A 20,795-nucleotide genomic window follows, 5' to 3' on the forward strand; every position below is an offset into this window, starting at 1 on the left:
TCTCTTTCTCCTTTCTGGGATTATTCTAAGGAAAAGGTAATAAGTAGATAAGTTAGGTCATTAGTTATCTTAAAGTTTATTTACATGAATTAGTTACTACCTTTCAGTGGATGATATTTATATGAAAATGTTGAATTTTTTGCTATAGAGCAAGTATCTTCCTATAGAAATTTCAAATTTAGCTTTGAGGAGAATTAATATAAATAAAAAATAAAGCCTTATTCTACACAAGAATGGGCACTGTTGATCATGGTGTCCAAAAATTGTTAATGTGGCTAAATTGAGACACAGGTTATATTTCCATCATGGTATATGTATTACAGTGGTATCAATGAGACCTGTAACATTTTACTAAGGAAAATAATAAATGAGATAATAAAAAGTAAAATATAAGATCCCCTTCCCTAGAAAAACATAAGTATTATAAAGGTCAGTAATACATTTTTGTGATTTCATTTGAGTATGACTTCAGATAGAATCATAGAATATATCTGCTTTTAAGATATTAATATTTTGCAAATTATAGTAGTTTCACAATTTGTAAACACACACATATATTATGTAATTATTTAATTAGCATCAGTTTACCTCCTAGTCTGTGAGCTCCATGAAGGCAGGGACTATGTCTGATTTGTTCACCATTGTATCCCTAGTTGCTGGTATGTAGTAGGTACTTAATAAATACTTGTGTGTCTGTAGCCATACCACCCTGAACATGGCTGATCTTTTCTGGTCTCAGAAGCTAAGCAGGTCAGGCCTGGTTAGTACTTGGCTGGGGGACCACCTGGGAATACCAGGTTAAAAAAAAAAAATCTGTGAATGAATATTCAAAGAGGTGCAATGTAATGACATTGGTATATATTTGTTTTTATCCTATAAGAATGCCTGCTTTTTTTTTTTTACGATTTTTGTCTTATTAAAGATTCAGGTTATAAATTCAGATTTTGTTATTTTAAGAAATCACTAATGTGTGTCTACAAAGACATGTAATTAAAATATTCTATGGATTATTCAATAAGATATGCAATGGTTTCCCAGTTCGTGAGATTGAAAATTTTAAATAATTGGGGAAATGGTCTCAATAAAGCAGAGTGAGGACAAAATCCACCTAACACAATTTTTTAAAGAAGCGACTTGTCTCTAAAATACTTCAAATTTTTCCTGGGACTGAATTAGTCTTAATCGCTTTATGGCATTGGTACCAGGGTAAGTAGTTCTAGGGAATTTGCACACTTGGTACGCTGCGCCTTCCATCTGTAAAGATGACCAGTAGAAAGGGCAGAGCTAAGGGACTAACTAAAGTCTGAGGTTGGTGGGCACATCCGTGATTAACACTGTGGGGAATACAACCCACTCCTAGACACATTAGAGTCTTTGGAACAGTGCTCCTTAGGAGGAAGCCTGAGCTTCCCCAAGAACTCACCACCAAATTTCACAGAATCACCTTGGGCTTCTTCAACAAAAACCTGGTGACATGGAACCTCTTTAATAACATTAAAACACAGCTAAACAGTAACGTTTCCTTCCAGGAATAGGATATATTTGCTCGCACACCAGTCACAGAGGGTGGAAAGAGTTATTTCATAGCTTTTCAAACAAGACCAGCATTGTCAAAAGTTTGCTGTTTTCCCTGCCATTCCCTTATTCCCCTCTGCCCTCAAAAGATTTTTAAAGTTTTCAGGGCCATGATGTTGCCCAATTTTGCTACCAACTTTCCTTTTTCTTGATCTTTTGTTTCAATGTCTGCTTTCTTTTCCCCTGTGTGCTCACTGAAGCCTGATTGTAGGGTCAAGCTATAATTAGTTTATATATGAAGTTTAATTCACTATGGCTCTTTTGGCATTAGAGTCAAATGGGCTTTGATGTCTGGCTGGAGCTTTGATCCCAGACCCTCGAATGGTGGTCATCACCCCAACTCAAAGGATTGCCCTTTACTTTTTTCCTCCTCTTCGGAGACAGCTTTTCCCAATTACATCATTTGTGTTTGGCCATAAAAGCTGCAAAGCATCATTTTGTTGCTTGGCTCTATAGCAAAATGTGCAACTGATGCTCCTTACTTTGCGTGGCTGCAATAGAACGTTCACTGCTGGTCAGGCATTTCAGAATGATGCTTCCACTTTGGTCGGGATGCTCTTAGTAGTTGTTCTGCCCAAGGGCAAACCGTCAGACTATGTGATCTGAGGGATCTTTCCTGGCTCTGCCCAGAAAATATCCTTAAGCATAAGCTACACAACTGTAATATATTCAACCAGGACAGGATTCTTTTTCATGCTGGCAACTGTATCTTTCCCTCCAGATCCTCCGAGTAGCAGATCCATTCCCATCTATAGTGCCTCACTTTCGGAGTGCCAATTAGCAGTTTTTCTGACAAGACAGAGACCGCCAGGGAAGGCAAAAGAACTAACTAGGGATAAACAAACTAGAAAGGAGAAACTGAAGTAGCACTAGTGGAGGAAGAAGTACTAGCACTTGCTTTAAAAAGAAAGGAAAATAAAAATCAAAACAGTAGGGGGAAGTGAGATTCTGTTGGCAACAGAAGGGAGTAGTGGGTAATTACTTTCGACTGCTTCCCAAATACCTGCAACCAAAGCAAAGAATCAAAGTGGAAAGAAAATCCAGGGAACTAGACTGGAGAGAAGAAAATTTGCTGTTAGCTTAAAAAGAGAATAGGAACAACCTAGCCAGTTTTATTTAATCTGATGACATTGGGAGTTTTCCTGGAAAAACAATTACAGCTGTTGAGCTCCTTGCTTCTAACTTCATTTGACAGCCCAAGTTTGTTTTAATTGGAGTGTGAATGAACGGCATTATTTATTAATGTGTAATGGATACTTTGGAAAGCATAACTTTTTTTCCTATTCGTGACCATTTTATGGGTAGAACCATCTGAATACATTACTTTTAATATTTAAACTTGCTGGGAACACTTTTTCATGGAGATGTGCAAGCTGTTATGGCAAATGGTTTGCTTTGGACTAATGAGCCAGCTCAAAGTGGCATTTGGTGGGGAAGGGGATTGGGAAGGTGGGGAGGTTTGGGAGACCTAGCGACTTGTCTGTCTGCCTTAACAGGATTTATTAGTAGTGTGTAAAAACATGCTTCAGCTTTTTTCCCTCCCTCAACTATATAAATATAGTTGTCGATGTGTGACATAACACAGGCCACAATAATAGACTCCACCCAGCCAGAAGGAATCTAATTCAGAACTGGAAAGCAAGAAACTTGCTTAGAAATGAGCAGAATGAAACAAAGACAGAGGACACGGGTGAGTGGCATTTGGCAGGCAGGATACCTCATTATTCTTTAGTGCCTTACAAAAATTAGGGAGGAAAATTAGTTCCTGTATTATCAAGTAGTGTTTAGCACACAGTATGCATAAAGAATAGGTAACCTGAATAGAATTGATTTTGTATGCTTATGAGTACCTGAACCTAATTCAATTTTTAGATCTAATATACAGTCTTGTTAATTATGAATCAAGGTTGTAGCTGTAGTTCCTTTCATGTCTGTGGGAGGCAGCAATGGGGGGGGAAGGTGGAAGGTGGCAAGGGAGCTCTTGCTTTTTTTTTTTCTTTTTGGTAAATATCAACTTAATTCTATTTGTAGTAGAGATTAAATGGGTACTAGTAAGTTTAAAAGTCAGTTAAAAAGTATGTTAATGAAAAAACAATTTACAACCAACCTACATTCTCTTGAGTCTTTCTCCAGCAATTATCAGGCAAATGTTTGCAAGGTTCTGTGCTGACTACAATGATCCTAAGAGAGCAAGAAAACAGTCCCTGCTTTCAAGTAGATTTCATAATTTAGTTGGAGAGAAGAGATACACATACATACACAGATGTGTATGTGTGCACACCCAGATAAATAAAAAGACAAGTAGCATGTGATAAGAATCAGATATTCATATAGTTAAACGGAGTTCAAAGGAGGGAAGCCAGTGAATTGATCTTGGAAGGAAGGTTAGGCCACACAGAGAGGGGAGAAAAGAGGGAAACTTCCTAGCAGGGGTAAGCAGCTGGGCAAAGGTGTAAGAGTCTGAAATAATGATGTAGGATGCACTTCTTCACATAACACTTTGCCTCAACGTCATCAAATTGTGACTTGCTGGATTCAATTTCCGAGGCTCTAGTTAAAATATATATGGCACTTTCCATAGATAAGCCAGCTAGTAACATTTTAAGATCCCTATCCCACTGAAACTCCCTGTGACCAGTGTCCCAAACAGAGATGACCATACCACAAATGGTACTTCAAGGGGAAGACTTATTTTATAAATTTCTCTGGAGAAAAAAGCTACAGCTCATATAACACTTATAACCTATGTGCTAGCCACGCTATAAACGCACCCCCAAATATATATTATATGCAGGCTACTATAATTCTTAAACAGGTAGGTTCTGTTGGTAGCTCCATTTTACCGTTGGGGAAACAGAGGCACAAAGAGGAGAAGTAACTTGCCCACACAGCTATTCATGGGTGGGACTGGGATTCAAATTCAGACAGTCTGATTTCAGAGTCAGAGCTCTTGTGAACGCAGACTATTAATAACAATAAAAAAACCTCAAACCAACCCCAAAGCGCGCAGGCGCACGCACTCAAACCCTGGGCTTGTAAAAGAATTGATGCAACCTCTTACTACACAGCGACATCCTCCTGCCTAATTTTAAATACCTTCTATAGTGAGACAGCCGTTAAAAAATTTAAAACAACAACAAAACTTAAACAGTTTTAGAACATTGCATTGTGCTTTGTATTGTTTGCCTTTACAAAGCGGAGTGAAAAAACCAAACCCACAGAAGTTGTCTTTGAATACACTCGCAGTACCCTGCTCGGGACGGTGAAAGAAAACAAAACCGGCGTGAGTGGATGCGAAGAGTGGACGTGTGGGGAAAGGGTTAAGATTGTGTGCTGCAACTTGGTCGAGTTTCAGAAAGTTCTCTGGGGAGCCCAACTGCTGCGTCCCTTCGCGGACCCTGCCTGCAAGGCCGACTGTAACAGGATGCTGGGGCTCTAGGCGCTTGCCCCTAGCTTTGGGCCATGGAAAAGAGCCAATGAGGAACGAGGAAAAAATCGGGTGCAGTAAGCCCGAAAAGGGGGCGAGGAGGCCCGCGGGAAGAGCGGGGGAGGGGACGGGGAGGGGCGGGCGAGGAGGGGCCGGCGCTTAGCGCCGAGCGGCGCGCCTGACAGACGAGGGGAAGACTGGGGGAGCGAGCTTCGGAGCAGAGGGGCCGGCGCGGGGAGGCGGGCGCCAGGCGGGGGTTCGCAGGGCCGCCGCGCGTGACGTAGCGCCGGGCAGGGCGTTATCAGCTGCGGGGCCGCGGCGAGGGACGCGCGGCGACAGCGGACGGCGCCGTCCGGGCCGGGACGGCTGCAGCCGGCGGCCGCGCGAGCGCTTCTGGCCGCCGCCCCCGCTGTCGTGCCCAGCCGCGGGGCGGCATGAGCCCGCGGCCGCAGCCCTAGCGCCCCGCTCCTCCGTCCCGGAGGCCCCGCTGCGGTGACGGGTGCTCGCTGCCGGATTGGGGGCCATGAAGCCGAGTCCGGCCGGGACGGCGAGGGAGCTGGAGCCGCCGGCGACGGCCCGGGTCGAGCAGCGCGCGGCGGAGCCCGAGGGCCGCTGGCGGGAGAAGGGCGAGGCGGACACGGAGCGGCAGCGCACCCGGGAGCGGCAGGAGGCCACGCTGGCCGGGCTGGCGGAGCTGGAGTACCTGCGCCAGCGCCAGGAGCTGCTGGTCCGGGGCGCCCTGCGCGGCGCCGGGGGTGCAGGGGCCGCCTTGTCCCGCTCCGGGGAGCTGCCCGGGGAGGCGGCGCAGCGCAGCCGCCTGGAGGAGAAGTTCTTGGAGGAGAATATCTTGCTGTTGCGAAAGCAATTGGTAGGTCGTGCCCGGAGGTGGGGCACGGCTGTCCCTGCCATGGGGCTGGAGGTCGGGCAGGTGGGCTGGGGTGGGCCCGACGTTACCTCCGGATGGGGAGAATCTCGCCGTTTTGGGACCCCTTCCCTCGCCCTTACCCCCGACCCCCCCTAACTGCGTGCCCGCCGCGCGTGGGCTGCCGACGCCCACGCGTTTCTGGCGTGTGCCCGCTTTGTGTCTGGTGAGGGGCTGGCGACCTCGCGCGGATTGCGGGCAGCGGGTGGCTGCTCTTCCCACCTCTGCATTCGGGATTCTTGGAGTCGCCTGGTTCTAACCTTCAGTCTTTTTAGACGAGTACATGCCCTCTCCCCATAGGTTTGCAAACCTCTACTTAAAATCCTAGTTTATCTGGAGACCTTGGCTTCATCTCCTCCCGCCGAGAGGGGACAAAAGCCAAGGAGGGGGCTTGTGGCGTGGTTAACCGTCCAACGCTGAGTTTTACGATTACTCTGAAGCGCCGTAGGGGGCCGTGCCTCTCCCAGGGCTCTCCCCAGAGCGCCAGCTTTCACCAGGCTGGTGCTTGATTTCAAATAGAAGCCCTTTGTATAAGGCAGCTAAACTAGATGCAAATGATGGAAATTTGGCTGGAGAACGTGCCTCCTCCTCTCATATTTTATACGTTCTGCCAGCTGTGATTGGTGGTGGAGGTGGGAGAAGAGGGAACCTGCTCTCAGGGAGCATTTATCTTATTGGATTTCTGTCAGCGTCTCAGTCATTCTGTGCAGTCTTCATTAATGAGGAAGAAAAAGAACTTTGGAGCTTAATGTATTGATGAACAGCTTTTGACCCCGCCTCAGAATAATGGCGGCAGCTTTGTTTCAGTGACCTCAAAATGTAGTTTTGGAAACAGCAAAGGTCCTTACCTGGCCATGTGATAGTATTTAAACTAGGCACATGCTAGATAATGGCCCTTTTACAATAAAGTGGTGATACTATGTGGTTGGCATGTGTTTTCTTGTATTTATTTTCAGATCTTTTTTTTTTTTTTTTTATCTTTTTCTGTTTTTTTAGAGCATCGAAGTGCTTTTACTTGATAGGTTCGTTTTTCAAAAAAAAAAAAACAAACAAAAAACAAAACACCAACTCATTCTAGCAAACAAGCATATGGTTTATGTCTCCAAGCTTTTTAAGTCAAAGGACAGACAAGAGAAGTATCTATTCACATGCATCTGTTTTGTAAGGATGTTCAATGTGGTCTGTGTAACACCTCTGTTTTGGCATTTTACTGTTTTTGTGGTAACAGACCAGATTTGTATGTAACATTGATTTGAGCCAATTCTCACTGGTTATGCCTGGTGATTTATGTTTTGTGCATTGTCTTGTGCAATAGCACCTTTTTGTCTTCACAAATTTCAAGATTGTGAGTGGCGGTTCCTATTGTCCACTTGAGGGGGAGCAAGGCAGAATGTCAGGAGAATTCCAGTCCAGTCAGTGTTTATGGTATTATTTTCATTTGTAGACTTGGCATTCATGATTTGAACCAGATGCCTTTTGAGTTCTTTTGCTTTTCCAGCAATAGGAAGCACTAGGTGGCGGTGTGAGTTAGCACAACCGATCTGTCACCTTTGGAAACCAGCTGAGTTCAAATCTTGATGGGGCTTCCCTTGAGGGTTTTGGATTCTGCCAGCTCACATTATACTTGGCACTGGCTATTAGTATTAGTTTCTCACTTTCAAAGGCCCTAAGACTGATTAAACCCCACAAAGCAACTAATAGAAAACAAAACTCTGCAGGCCAAGACATTTGGCCAGAAAAATCTCACCTAAGTAAGCTTATAGTGTATTGTAGGAAATCTGTTACCCTGACTTCAAATTAAAGAGTCTGCTGTGAAGTATTGTTTTTTAAAAACTGGCTGTATACCAGATGATTTAAATAGTGCATTTTTCTTGTCCCTACTTATAAAAAGTCACCATTGGTATATATTAGTTGAAACTAAAAACAAGTCTTGTTTTTATGAAGAAACTGTATCACCACAAAATGTGAGACAGTAGAATTAAACATAGGACATATCCTTGAATTCTTAAAGTTTTTCTTTATTTCAAGTCATCCAGTAAAATTTTGGTTTTGGAAGGTTTAGTGAACTCTTCAGATGGGTAATTTGAATTCATAGAGCAGACTTTCTGGTTCTTTGTCACCAAAGTGTGTTCATTTTTCCTTTCTCTGTTTGTTCTTAATCAGAATTGTTTGAGGAGAAGAGATGCTGGTTTGTTGAATCAGTTGCAAGAACTCGACAAGCAGATAAGTGACCTGAGACTGGATGTAGAAAAGACATCTGAAGAGCACCTGGAGACAGACAGCCGGCCTAGCTCAGGTGAGTGTTTGAGCACAAGGACAGAATTCTGCACTCATGAGTTACAACTTGGTCCCATGTGTTTAACATTCCCAGAGCTGCAAATGGCTATGGAATTTGTTTCCAGTGCAGAGAGAATTTTAAAAAGCAGTCTGCCATTGAGTTGCATGAGAGGGAAATAAAGTCAGATGACAAAATTTTTAATAATGAGATTGATGTGACTGGAGTCCCTGAGTTTAAAAATAAAAGCTATTCAAATTTCTGGAAGAGTGGTCCTCCTTTGAAACTTGAGTAAGTCAGAACTGGGCTAGAAAATTAGTCACACTTCAACTTCCTGAGACTACTTCAAAAGTTTTTTTTTTTCTTTTAAACCATTTGGCTCCTTAAATAGATCTGTTTTTCTCTTAAAGTTATTCCTTTTGAAATATGCATAATAAAGTTGAGGCCTTGACAATCTAAGTTTCTTTCCTTGCACATCTTTAAAGGTAGGGTCAAGGAAGAAGGTCAGTTTGAAGGTGAGAGTAACTTTGAAGTGTACCCATGTGCCTTTTCCTAGGAATTATTTGAAATAAGACCATGAAATCAGAACACTAAAATCCAGTGAACCAAAATTGACCAAAAAAACAAAACAAAACAAAACAAAACAAAAAAGCCCAAAACCCAAAACAACAAACCTCCCTTTCCTAGATGATCACCTCTTTTCCTTTTAAGCATGAATGTGTATTATTCCTTGACATGATAATTCAAACGGTGTTTTTATTTGTAGGGTTTTATGAGCTGAGTGATGGGGCTTCAGGATCCCTTTCCAATTCCTCTAACTCGGTGTTCAGTGAGTGTTTATCCAGTTGTCATTCCAGCACCTGCTTTTGCAGCCCTTTGGAGGCAACCTTGACTCTCTCAGATGGTTGCCCCAAATCTGCAGGTAAGAATTTTTAGCATTGATAGAAATTTTTAATGGGAAGAGGTCAAGGCCCTTAAAGGTTATCTAGCCACACATCTTTTACTGATGGAAAAACAAAGGTTCATCAATTTGCTGCATTTAGTGTTGTACTTACATCTAGAACCCATAGTTTCATCTAGGTGAATATCTACTAATAGAACTATTCCAGCACTCTTTGGATGTTACTTGGCTTTATATTCTGATAGTAGCAAGATAGTTTATTTTTAGGAATCCTGTCCCAATATTATAGGTCTTGAGCTGTGTTTCTAAGTCTTTGCTGTTGGTTTAACTTGTCTACATTTTCTTTTGAAAACCATTCTAGAACTGTTTTCTTTTTCCTTTAATCACTGAAAGCTAAAGCTCACATTAAGTTAAATATGTCTGTCAGCCTGGCCAAGAACTGCTTGACAGCTCAGGGAGCAGTGGCCCCTCCATATTGTCCAGAATGCCCTGCATGATAGCGACTAATACTTTTCTTTTAGCAGGTGGGTGGGATGAGATCCTCATAGCTCATATGCCGTTATTCCTTGGGCTATCCTTGCAGTGACCTCCAGACAGAATCATGTTATGGTTGGTGCTGGAAGAGTTCCTGCCTTTCCACTATGTGTCACACACTGGACTGAATGCTCTGCATACATATATCTCCTTTAAATCCTCCCAACAATTCTGCAGAATGCAGGTGTTGTTACCTTCACTTTATGTATCAAAAAAATGAGGCCTAGTGAGGGTTGATAAGTTATTTAAGGCTCTATAGCTAGTGAGTAGCAGAGGCAGGATGCAAGCTCAGGCCTAACTGCCAGGTCCATGTTTTTCTACCATTCCAAGGGAATTCAGAAATTGTTTTCAACCTTCTCATCTAAAAGAGGAGGAATTTTGGTTTATAAGCTGTTTGTAAGAGGCTCCCCATCTGCCGAATGACAAAGTTGTTGCTGGTACTCAGGACACTTTCTTTAGTCCTGATTCCTTGGAAAAGCAGAGAAAATATTGAGATTAGAGTTGCTGTAGGTGCTGGCACAAGTCACTGTACTCCTGGTTTGTCTATGTTCTCCACTTGAATATAAGGCTAAATTTTTGAGTCCAGGCAAGGCAAACATAGCACCCAAGCAGCCGAGGTTGCTAATTGGCTGGTGTCTATGTATTTGTAGTGTGTGTTGTCAGCAGCAATCATTTGGAGAAGCACAGACAACTGTGTACCTATAGTGTCTGGACCTCAAGTTCATTGGTAATTGCTCCCCTTCACTCTGCATCTGGTTTCAGAGGGAGACGTTATAATCCCATTAAAGTCATTTTGGTACAGGTTTTCCTTGAAGACAGACCCCTAGTCTCCCAAATGCCATGTCCTCACATAATTGAAACAGTTACATTGGGCCTTGGGGGCTGGGATATGTTTTGCATAACTCTAAATAGGGAAAAGGGAAGATTGGTGAAGTATATGTAAATGTGGCTTTAAGTAAGGCAAAAATGGAGCTTAGGGTGGTGGGAGAGGAGGGATGGAGAAGGATGTTAACCAGAGAGGTTTCCTCTTGTTAGAACAAGCTGTTTATTGCAGGTGGAGTGGGTGGCGACATGGCATTTTTATTATAATCTTTTCTTTACAAATGAATCATATCATCTCTGAGTCTAGACTGTTTTTCCCCTGAGACTGCTAATTATCTTTTAAGTTCATGGAGCTCTCTCTTAAATTAAACCGTGAACAGAATCTGGCACGTAGTAGGTTTTCAATTTTTGAATAAGTAAATATAATTATAATGGAGGACAAATTAGTGATAAGCTCAACTTTAATTTTCTCTGATAACTGAAGGTCATTAAAGGGATTTGATATTTGTAATATTCACGAAGAAAAGAGCTCAAAATAATTTAATTAAGAAAGCAAGCTTGATTTCATTATATTTTGGCATCTACATTTTTGAGATGTGGGAAACTTATCCATTAATATTACTACTCAGTCTTTTAAAATCTTATAAAAAATTCCTTATCCTGTTAAAAATAATACTTTTATTTTTTAGTGTCACTATTGAAAATATAAGATGATGATTATTTAAATTTGATTAGTGTTTATTGAAACTTGATCAGATTCCTTGATCTTTCAATTGACAGTCATATTTGAAAAGAAATACAAAATGAGGAGAAAGCCCACAGAAAGTATAGTTTAACCTAAGTATTTTAGGAAAACCAGGAATAGAACACAGAAGGAAGAGTGGCCTAGAGAAACAATGACTTAGAAAGCATTTATTTTTTCCAGTTATAAATGTAGTACAGCTATTGCTGAAAATTTAGAAAATAGAAAATAAAGAAGGTAAACATCACTTGCTTTCTCATCACACTGAGATGCTATTATTAGAATTTTGTTGTGCCTCATCATAGATTTTTTTTTGCATACACATAATCCTAATAAAATTATAATCATTGTAGCATTATATCATGATTTTCACTAAACTTTAAAGTGGTTTTCCTATATTATTCAATAGTTTGAAGGCATTCTTAATGGTTGAATATTTTTCCTTTAGAGGATATATCATATCTGTAAAAAATTTTGGTTAAATATTTTTCCTTCATCTAGTAGTATGAAATGGAATGTCAAATGGTAGAGTAGCTAGTGGAATGTTTTTAAATCTTTTGGCATTCTCTCTCAGCCATGAGTTCACAAAAATTGGCTGAAGAGGCAGGGTGCAGTGGTTCATGTCTGTAATCCTAGCACTTGGAGAGGCCAAGGTAGGAGGATTGCTTGAGGTCAGTTCGAAACCAGCCTGAGCAATAGCAAGACCCCCATCTCTACAAAAAATAAAAGAAATTAGCCAGGTGCGGTGGTGTTTGCCTGTAGTCCCAGCTACTAGGGAGGTTGAGGCAAGAGGATCTCTTGAGCCCAGGAGTTCGAGGCTTCAGTGAGCCATGACGATGCCACTGTACTCTAGCCTGGGCAACAGAGTGAGACCCTGTCTAAAAAAAAAAAAAAAAAAAAAATTGGCCAAAGATTCAAGCTGGTGCTGACCAATTCACTTCTTCAGAGTGTACCTTTCAATGTTTTTCAGATTTCATAGGATGGTTGGAATATAAAGAAGGCCACTGTGAAGACCAGGCCTCAGGGGCAGTTTGTCGTTCCTTCTCCACACCACAATTTAATTCCCTTGATGTCGTTACAGATGTGAATCCCAAGTACCAGTGTGATCTGGTGTCTAAAAACGGGAATGATGTATATCGCTATCCTAGTCCACTTCATGCCGTGGCCGTGCAGAGCCCAATGTTTCTCCTTTGTCTGACGGGCAACCCTCTGCGGGAAGATGAAAGGCTTGGAAACCATGCCGGTGACGCGTGCGGTGGATCTGAGCTAGTTACCATCAAAACAGACAGTTCCTTACCATCTCCAAGCAGCCTATGGTCTGCTTCGCATCCTTCATCCTGCAAGAAAATGGATGGCTACATTCTGAGCCTGGTCCAGAAAAAAACACACCCTGTAAGGACCAACAAACCAAGAACCAGTGTGAATGCGGACCCTACGAAAGGGCTTCTGAGGAATGGGAGCATTTGTGTCAGAGCCACTGCTAGTGTCTCACAGGGTAATAATAATATGAACCTTAAGAATTCGAAACAGGCGTGTCCGCCCTCCAGCGGAATACCCTCTTTGGAGAATGGGACATTCTCCCCACCGAAGCAGTGGTCAAAAGAGTCAAAGTCAGAACAAGCAGAAGGCAAGAGATTGTCCCCATCAGAGGGCTGCTTGCCAGTTGCTGCCTCCGAACTTCAAAGTAAGCATCTGCCAAAAAATGCCAAGCCAGCCTCCCAAGAACATGCTCGGTGTCCCACTGCTGGGACAGGGGAGCCCCTTAAAGAAAGCACGCAGCTCTCAGCTGCCTCTCCAAAAGAGAGCCCTGGCAGAGGCCCCATCGCCCCACCAGAGAATAAAGTGGCCCAGCCTCTGAAAAAGATGTCACAGAAAAACAGCCTGCAGGGTGTCCCTCCTGCCGCTCCTCCTCCGCTGCTCTTCCCGGTGGAAGACAGGCCTGCCTTGGATTTCAAAAGTGAGGGCTCTTCCTCCCAAAGCCTGGAGGAAGGGCACCTGGTCAAAGCTCAGTTCATCCCGGGGCAGCAGCCGGGCCTCAGGCCCCACCGGGGCCACAGAAACGGGGGCGTTGCCAAAAGTTCCACCCTGAAGCATCGTGGCCAGGCCCTCCAGGGGCTGGAGAACGGTTTGCCCACCGTCAGGGAGAAAACGCGGGCAGGGAGCAAGAAGTGCCGCTTCCCCGAGGACTTGGATACAAATAGGAAACCCAAGAAGGCAGTCTCCAAGGGGAGGAAGAGCGGGGGCGGGCCTGAGGGGGGCCTTCTGGGCAGGCCTCTGGGTGGGGGCCCACGGGCAGGAACCAGGGCGCACGGCCACGGACGGGAGGCGGTGGTGGCCAAACCTAAGCACAAGCGAACCGACTACCGGCGGTGGAAGTCCTCCGCCGAGATTTCCTACGAAGAGGCTCTGAGGAGGGCCCGGCGGGGGCGCCGGGAGAACGCGGGCTACCCCGCGGCGGTGCCGCTGCCCTACGCCAGCCCCTACGCCTACGTGGCGAGCGACTCCGAGTACTCTGCCGAGTGCGAGTCCCTCTTCCACTCCACCGTGGTGGACACCAGCGAGGACGAGCAGAGCAACTACACCACCAACTGCTTCGGGGACAGCGAGTCCAGCGTGAGCGAGGGTGAGTTTGTCGGGGAGAGCACGACCACCAGCGACTCTGAAGAAAGCGGGGGCTTAATTTGGTCCCAGTTCGTCCAAACTCTCCCAATTCAGACGGTGACGGCCCCAGGTCTTCGCAACAACCCCACAAAAGCCTTTGTCAAAATTAAAGCTTCACATAACCTCAAGAAGAAAATCCTCCGCTTTCGGTCCGGCTCTTTGAAACTGATGACTACAGTTTGAGTAACGTCATTGGTGTAGAAAAGTGTCTTTTTCCCCCCCCATAGTTGCCGAAATAAAAAAGGCGACATCTTCATTTTTGTGTAATACTTTCATGGAATGCTTTTCTTTTAAGACAAAACCAAGGTAAATTATTTGTCCCATTTTCATCATGTATAGACACTAGTGCCTTTAATGGAAGGTAAAGAACGTTTTCTAGTTAGAAGTAAATACTGAGGTTTTTAATGGTGATGATAGTGAATGAGTTTTGCGGTATTGGCTGTTTCAAGGTACAGGTTTTGATGTTGAAGTTGTTTTGGGATGAGACTTTTTGACCCCAGGGTCGGGTGGATAGAATTTTAGGACATACATTTACTTCTTGATTCTTCAGGGCAGTGTCTCCACGAGAGTTTTCCTGTTGAAGGGGCATCACATACAATTGTGAGAAGTAGGTACGAGGAGCAGTCATTGTTTTCTGTGATTTTGTAATGTAGTTTTTGTTTCTCAGATGTACTCCCCTTCTATTGTCTTCTCAGAACTGGTCTGTTTACTGGACTCATTACCAGACCCTGAATCCAGAGATGACAATCTGGATAGGGAGGCTGGTGATATCTTAAAAGGATTCATGAAAACTTTTGCCACACTTGGTGCCTAGGCCCTGGTCACAGCAACCCTTTCTAGGGCCATTTATGGAACATTTTGATGCCTTCCTCCCACCTCCCCTAATTTGTAGCCAATCCAACCATTCATTCCTTGCAGGATTTGCCTTTAGATAAAATTTTGGTCCTCGGGTACAGAGAAGTGCACTCTCAATGAAATAACCCTTGGACATGATTCCAAGCCCACAATTGCTCACTGAGCAGTGTGCCACGGTCTCATTGGCCTGAATATATTAGTGCAATCCAGTCCAGATTGGACCACTGACCCTATCTGGAAGGGCTTTATTTTTTAAAAAAAAATTTTTTTGGTAAACAGTATTGTGTAAAATTGCTTTTTTAATAACAGTATATGCATGTTTTGTGCATGAGTAGTATTCGTTTTGATATTCCTGTTGATGTTAAATTACTGTATAATATAAACAGTATGTGTTTTTATATATCATTGTGTAAATTTAATATAACACATTATATGTGGTAATAAACGATTTGTTTTATTGCTGTTAAGTTTGTTATTGGGTATAAAACCAGATGTTTACACCTATAAATCTTGTGCTGATTATTGGTGTTATTTGTGAGATTTATATTAGATTTATTCTAGCATTAGAATATTTGCAGTAATTAAGCTAGGTTTTAATATTCTTGGAATGGATGATGAGTAAGCAAATGAGGAAAAGCAAACAACTTCTTTAGAATAGTAAGATACTTTAAAATTTAGGGTAAATTTTATAGGTGTCTTCTAAGGAAAACATTTCTGAGAAGAATTCCTTTCCCCAACATTTTATTATAAAAAATGTCAAACATGTGGAAAAGTTGAAAGGATAGTATAATTAACACCTGTGTAGCTGCCGCCTAGATTCAACAGTGGTTAACATTTTGCCACACTTACTTTAACTCTAGGTTTAACCAAATAACTGGTTTTGTAGGTCAAAGACAGATACTGGCAATCTCCTCTCGTCACCACACACTGATACACTATTTTAATGTAAATTTCAGGTATTATGATATTTTATCTCTAAAAAGCATGCATTACCTAAGAACAAGGAGATTCTTCTGTATAACCACAATATCATGATCACAACTAAGGAAAATCAACAGTAATTCATAGTATCAAATATTTAATCTATATTTAAGCTTTCTCAATTTATTTCAAGAAGTTTTTAATAGCAGCTTTCTGTCCACCTCCTCCCCAAACTAGGATTCAGTCAATGTTATTCGTTGCATTTGATTGTAGGTTGTAGGTCTCTACAATACAGTCTCCCCACATTAAAAAAAAAAAAAAGATAATTGGCTTTTTAAAGAGTCAGGACAGTTCTTTTGTAGAAGGGCCCACATTCTGGATTCAGTTGTTTCCTTATGTTGTCTTTTAACATCTAACTCCTCTATTTCCTGTAAACTGCGTGAGACTTGATTGAATTCAGGTTAAATGTTCTTGTCTTCACTAGTGATGTGTACTTTTATTGTTTCACATCAAGAAACAATACCAGGTTGCCCCACTCTTACTGAATTTAAGACTGATCCCTTGGTTAAGTTGTTGAGCATGTATTTATTCATTAAAAGCACAAAATGTTTAGTATTTGTGGGTGACTCTTTGGCACTATGTGGACATCCTATTCTCAACAAATTCTACTTGATGGCTTTAGCTTACATTGCTGATCTTTGTCTGAATCAGCTATTGTCTTGTGGATGCAAAATGGTAGTTTTCTAAATACCTTTCCTTCTACTTTTGTTAGCTGACATTCTGAAAAAAAGCTTTCCTTATTTTTTCCCGTTTCTCTTTGAATATCACTATGGACTCATGGATTCTTATTTATTTGATATAATCACTTATAGTCTTTGTCCTTCTTGATGCTCAGTAAGTCCTAAATTTGGCCAATGGGCAGATAAATTTTTTTTTTTTTGAGACAGATTCTCTCTTTGTTGCCTGGGCTAGAGTGAGTGCCATGGCGTCATCCTAGCTCACAGCAACCGCAAACTCCTGGGCTTAAGCAATCCTACTGCCTCAGCCTCCCGAGTAGCTGGGACTACAGGCATGTGCCACCATGCCCGGCTAATTTTTTTTTTTTTTTCTATATATATTTTAGTTGGCCAGATAATTTCTTTCTATTTTTAGCAGAGACGGGGTCTCGCTCTTCTCAGGCTGGTCTCGAACTCCTGACCTTGAGCGATCCACCCGCCTCGGCCTCCCAGAGTGCTAGGATTACTTACAGGCGTGAGCCACCGTGCCCGGCCTGGGCAGATAAATTTTGTTAAAAGGAAACTATAGACTCAATTTCCTAATTCAGACAGTTATTATGAAGTGTATCCATTAAAATTAATTTTTCAAATACCAAATTTCAAATGCTAAATTTTAATGCAATAAAAGTCCCCTACTATTTATATTTTTATTCTGTCTTGGAAATATTTTTTCCTATACTTCATATACCTCTTGTTTCTAGTAAGCCTTTTATCTTTGGAACATAGCAAATTATTTCTCTGTAGCTTATAAAGGTCACATCTTTTTTTTTTTTTTTTTGCAAGACATTTTTCACAAGACATCTCCGATAATTCTTCAAAATGTAGAGTTGCTAGTCTTTTAGTATTCTTATGTTTTTATATGCAACTAGTCATTCTGCCTCCACTAGAATTTTTTTTGGTTACTTGTTTAAATCTAAGCCAACCACAAGTGAGGGGATGATCTCACTATCTTTTCTAATGCTGTGATCCCATCTCTTTGGGGCATGGCTATCAAGTTTATTATGTGAGGCAACTGTGACCAGCTCTCAGTGCTTGAATCATTTCCAAGTTGCTCTCAATGAACATTATTCTCGGAAGGGGACACTGTCTGAAAACCACTTTCTGAGTAATTACATTTCAGATGACAGAATGCCAAACTAAGAGAAGCGTGAAAAACAGGATTTTCAAACAACCCTGGGTTTCTCCTCCTAGTATTCCATTGCTTGACTTCCTTGTAGCTAGCAGTTGTACTGCCCTTGGAAAATTGCTTTTTGTCCTTTATTTTCAGTGACAAAATAGCTGCTATTGTTACAAACAAAAGAGCTCTTTAAAATATTGTCCTTTATTTTAAAAAATTACAAATACTGTCAAAAGAAAAAATATATCTGGACAATACTCAAATTTTAAAAACTCTTCTTCCTCAATCCTCCCCAAATCCTGCTCTTGAATAAATTTGGTATACATATTTCCATGCCCTTATATGCACATACAAATATATAGCCTTTGTACTTCAAAACAAAATCTCAAGCTATATGTGTTACTCTATTACTGGCATCCTTCGTTTCTTGGACCTATATGGCAAATATCATTCCCAATTCTTTTTAATGGGGTTCCAAGTATTTCCTCACTGAGGAAAAGGCACCAGATTTTATGGGCTACTTGAATTTGCCCTGCTTAGAAAAGTTCTAATACTTAGCAACAACGTGCTACTCAAGTGTTAGCACACAAATTGCACACATATTTCCTTGTAGTTTTCTCGTATTTTGTTATTTTGTATTGTGAGCTCACTTTCAGTGGGGTACTATCAAAGGAATCTGTTGAGGCTTGGTTAATGATTTTGCCATAACAGAAATTTTGTATTTTTTCTGCCAGGTGCCTCAGGGATATTTCCAGCTGGACTACTTTTTAAGTTAATTTATCTACTTTTGAGTTCCCTGACAACAGAGATAGTATAAATTCAAATCCTGAAACCATGAAGATAAGCTGTGGTTATGTGTTCTTAAAGGAAAGCCTTTCCCAAGGCAGACAAACTTCCTTATTTTCATCTTGGGCCAGCAAGTGAATTTTTCTCCTGGTCCAACCTTTTACTAAGGTTGGACCTTAGTAAATGATCTCAGAACTACAGTTTCAGTCTCCAAACCTAACCTGTAAGGGCCAAGTTTTGTTCCTGAGTGACTGTCAAAACCAAAGCTCCTTGCTTAAGGGGCCAGTAACATCTCTCCCTACTCTCCAAGGGCTCAAGCAATCCTCCTGCCTCAGCCTCCCCAGTAGGCTGGGACTACAGGTGCGTACCACCACACCTGGCTAATTTTTCCTATTATTTTTAGAGATGAGGTTTCACTATATTGTTCAGGCTGGTTTCAAACTCCTGGCCTCAAACGATACTCCTGCCTCAGCCTCCAAAAGTGCTGGGATTACAGGTGTGAAATACTGTGCCTGGCCTTACCTTTTATATTCTCTTAAAAGTCTAGAAGACTTCGTTCATTTTTTTCAATCCTTTCTGTTCTTGAATTTGGATAATTTCTATTGATCTATCTTCATCCTCATTTAATCTTTCATTTTTTATCTCCATTCAGCTCTTGAGCCCATTCAATGACTTTTTTTGAAATTTCAGTTATCATATTTTCCAGTTCTAAAGTTTCCAAATGGCTTTTTTTAAAACAATCGTTTCTATTTCTCTACTTTATCTTTTTATTCATTTCAAATGTATTTTCCTTTATCTCATGGAGCATAGTTATAATAGCACCTTTAAAGTCTTTTACAGTTTTAATATCTAAGTCATTTGGGGTTGGCATCTGTTGATTGCTTTTCCCTTGAGAATTTGTAACATTTTCTTGTTTATTCAGTTGTCAAATAATTTTGGATTGTATCTCGAACATTGTCAATGTTTTCTTGGATGGGTTCTGAGTCCTTGTATAATGCTTAGGAGAATGTTGATGTTTTTGTTTTAGCAGGCATTCAACACAGATAGATTCTAAGTTCTGCTTATCTTCTGTGCACAGTGGTTTAAATCTCAGTTCAATTATATAAGCCTTGCTGTGCTGCTTTGGGTCTGTCCTGCACTTGTGTAGTTCAGAGGTTAGTCTGAGACTTATGCAGGTCACTCATATCTCAGTTAAATTCTCAAGACCTTTGCTACATTGGTTTGTGGCTGTTTCTTGCATTTTTGGCTCAGATGTTAGACTGAGCCTAGGGTTCCTACACAAAATTAGGGGACCACTTTCTCCAGTTCTTTTTCCTATGGAATTTCTCCCACTCATTCTGCCCCACAGGGTCAACATCTCCTGGTTTCTCTGGTCAGAAAGACATGTTTCTGTTGGAATTTTAGCTGGCAATAGGCCACAGTGCTCTGGAACTGGGGCCTGCCATCAGGATAAAGTTGCCTGAGAAAAGAAAAAAAGGGAGGATACACACCATCCCTCCAAATCCACCTGCTTTTGTTTACTTTCACAGTCCTCAAGTAGTTTTTCTCCCATGTTTTTGTCAGTCTTTGGTTGTAATCAGCAGGAGGGATAGACCATAGTGGGCTCACTCTGCCCTGGCAGAACCAGAACTCCACTGGCTTATTTGTTTTTCATATGAATAAAATTCAAAGACACAGCAGAGTCCTGTAGGGAAGCCAGTCATGTGCTTTCCCCAAATTCCCCACCCTACTTTGAAAAACACATATAAGCTTTCTGTGTTCTGGTTTTAAAATCCGATGTAATAGCACAAATCATTAAAAGCAAAGAAATCCTTTATCAATGTTGAAGAGAGTGTATTTAAGATTGGCACAGTAAATCTTACTTTACCTTTTTTCTAGGTGCAAACCTTTCATTTGGAAGGTAAAAGAGAGCTATATAATTATTTATTCCTATACAATTCTTTCCTTTGGGACCAAGAAAAAAATAACATTCTCTCTATATATGTATATTGCCTGAAAAATGGCATGAAAGTGACTTTTGCTTCCTTGGGAGTCATTTTGTTTGGTTTTAGACCTGTCACTTTTAACTATTTACCTGATCATCATATCTCTGACTGTAATATAAATACAGCATATGATTATGCTTTTGAAAAGGTTTTTTTAAACTCAGTGGCCCATGGTGGGTTGTTTTGGAGTTGTTACAACCTATCTGTTAAACATAAGGACTAACAGCAGGGAGCCCAAAGCTCATTCAGAGAATTATTTTAATTTGAGGACTGTTGCCCAGGTAAATAACAGCTGCTTTGGAAGCATTACAGCTGAAGTGGTCAATGAATAATTTACCTTTATATTTAACTATACCAGATGAATATTTCAGAGTTACCAAAGTATAAAAGATTTCTTAAGTATCACTAGTTTCTATAGCTGTTATATTTAAAAGGGAATACTGTAAATAGATACTAGGACATAAAGGTGCTGAGTTTCATTGGGAGACTGTGATTA

At 41.5% G+C, this 20,795-nt stretch overlaps 1 protein-coding gene and 1 non-coding gene across 3 annotated transcripts; both read left to right on the top strand.

The window, feature by feature from the left end:
- The first annotated feature begins 214 nt into the window (after window positions 1-214).
- On the top strand, window positions 215-349 carry LOC138381194 (small nucleolar RNA SNORA1). Its single transcript, XR_011233106.1, has one exon. It is a non-coding gene; the product is annotated as a small nucleolar RNA SNORA1 (small nucleolar RNA).
- A 5,031-nt stretch (window positions 350-5,380) lies between these two features.
- On the top strand, window positions 5,381-14,042 carry DACT1 (dishevelled binding antagonist of beta catenin 1). 2 transcript variants are annotated; one of them, XM_069464997.1, is made up of 4 exons: window positions 5,381-5,870; window positions 8,088-8,220; window positions 8,966-9,121; window positions 12,169-14,042. In XM_069464997.1, the coding sequence occupies exons 1-4, from the start codon at window positions 5,526-5,528 to the stop codon at window positions 14,040-14,042; spliced, it is 2,508 nt and encodes an 835-aa protein (XP_069321098.1). In that variant the 5' UTR covers window positions 5,381-5,525. The 2 variants fall into 2 exon arrangements, with proteins under 2 accessions (XP_069321098.1, XP_069321099.1); XM_069464998.1 differs by having other exon boundaries at window positions 12,280-14,042.
- Window positions 14,043-20,795: the final 6,753 nt, after the last annotated feature.

The sequence above is a fragment of the Eulemur rufifrons genome, chromosome 2, assembly GCF_041146395.1.
Source record: "Eulemur rufifrons isolate Redbay chromosome 2, OSU_ERuf_1, whole genome shotgun sequence".
In the NCBI taxonomy this organism is placed as follows: Eukaryota; Metazoa; Chordata; class Mammalia; order Primates; family Lemuridae; genus Eulemur; species Eulemur rufifrons.

Coding starts and splice junctions, on each gene's coding strand:
- DACT1 (XM_069464997.1), top strand. CDS start 5,526: ATGAAGCCGAGTCCGGCCGGGACGGCGAGGGAGCTGGAGCCGCCGGCG. Junction 8,221..8,965: donor AGACAGCCGGCCTAGCTCAG/GTGAGTGTTTGA, acceptor TTTTATTTGTAG/GGTTTTATGAGCTGAGTGAT. Junction 9,122..12,168: donor TGGTTGCCCCAAATCTGCAG/GTAAGAATTTTT, acceptor AATGTTTTTCAG/ATTTCATAGGATGGTTGGAA.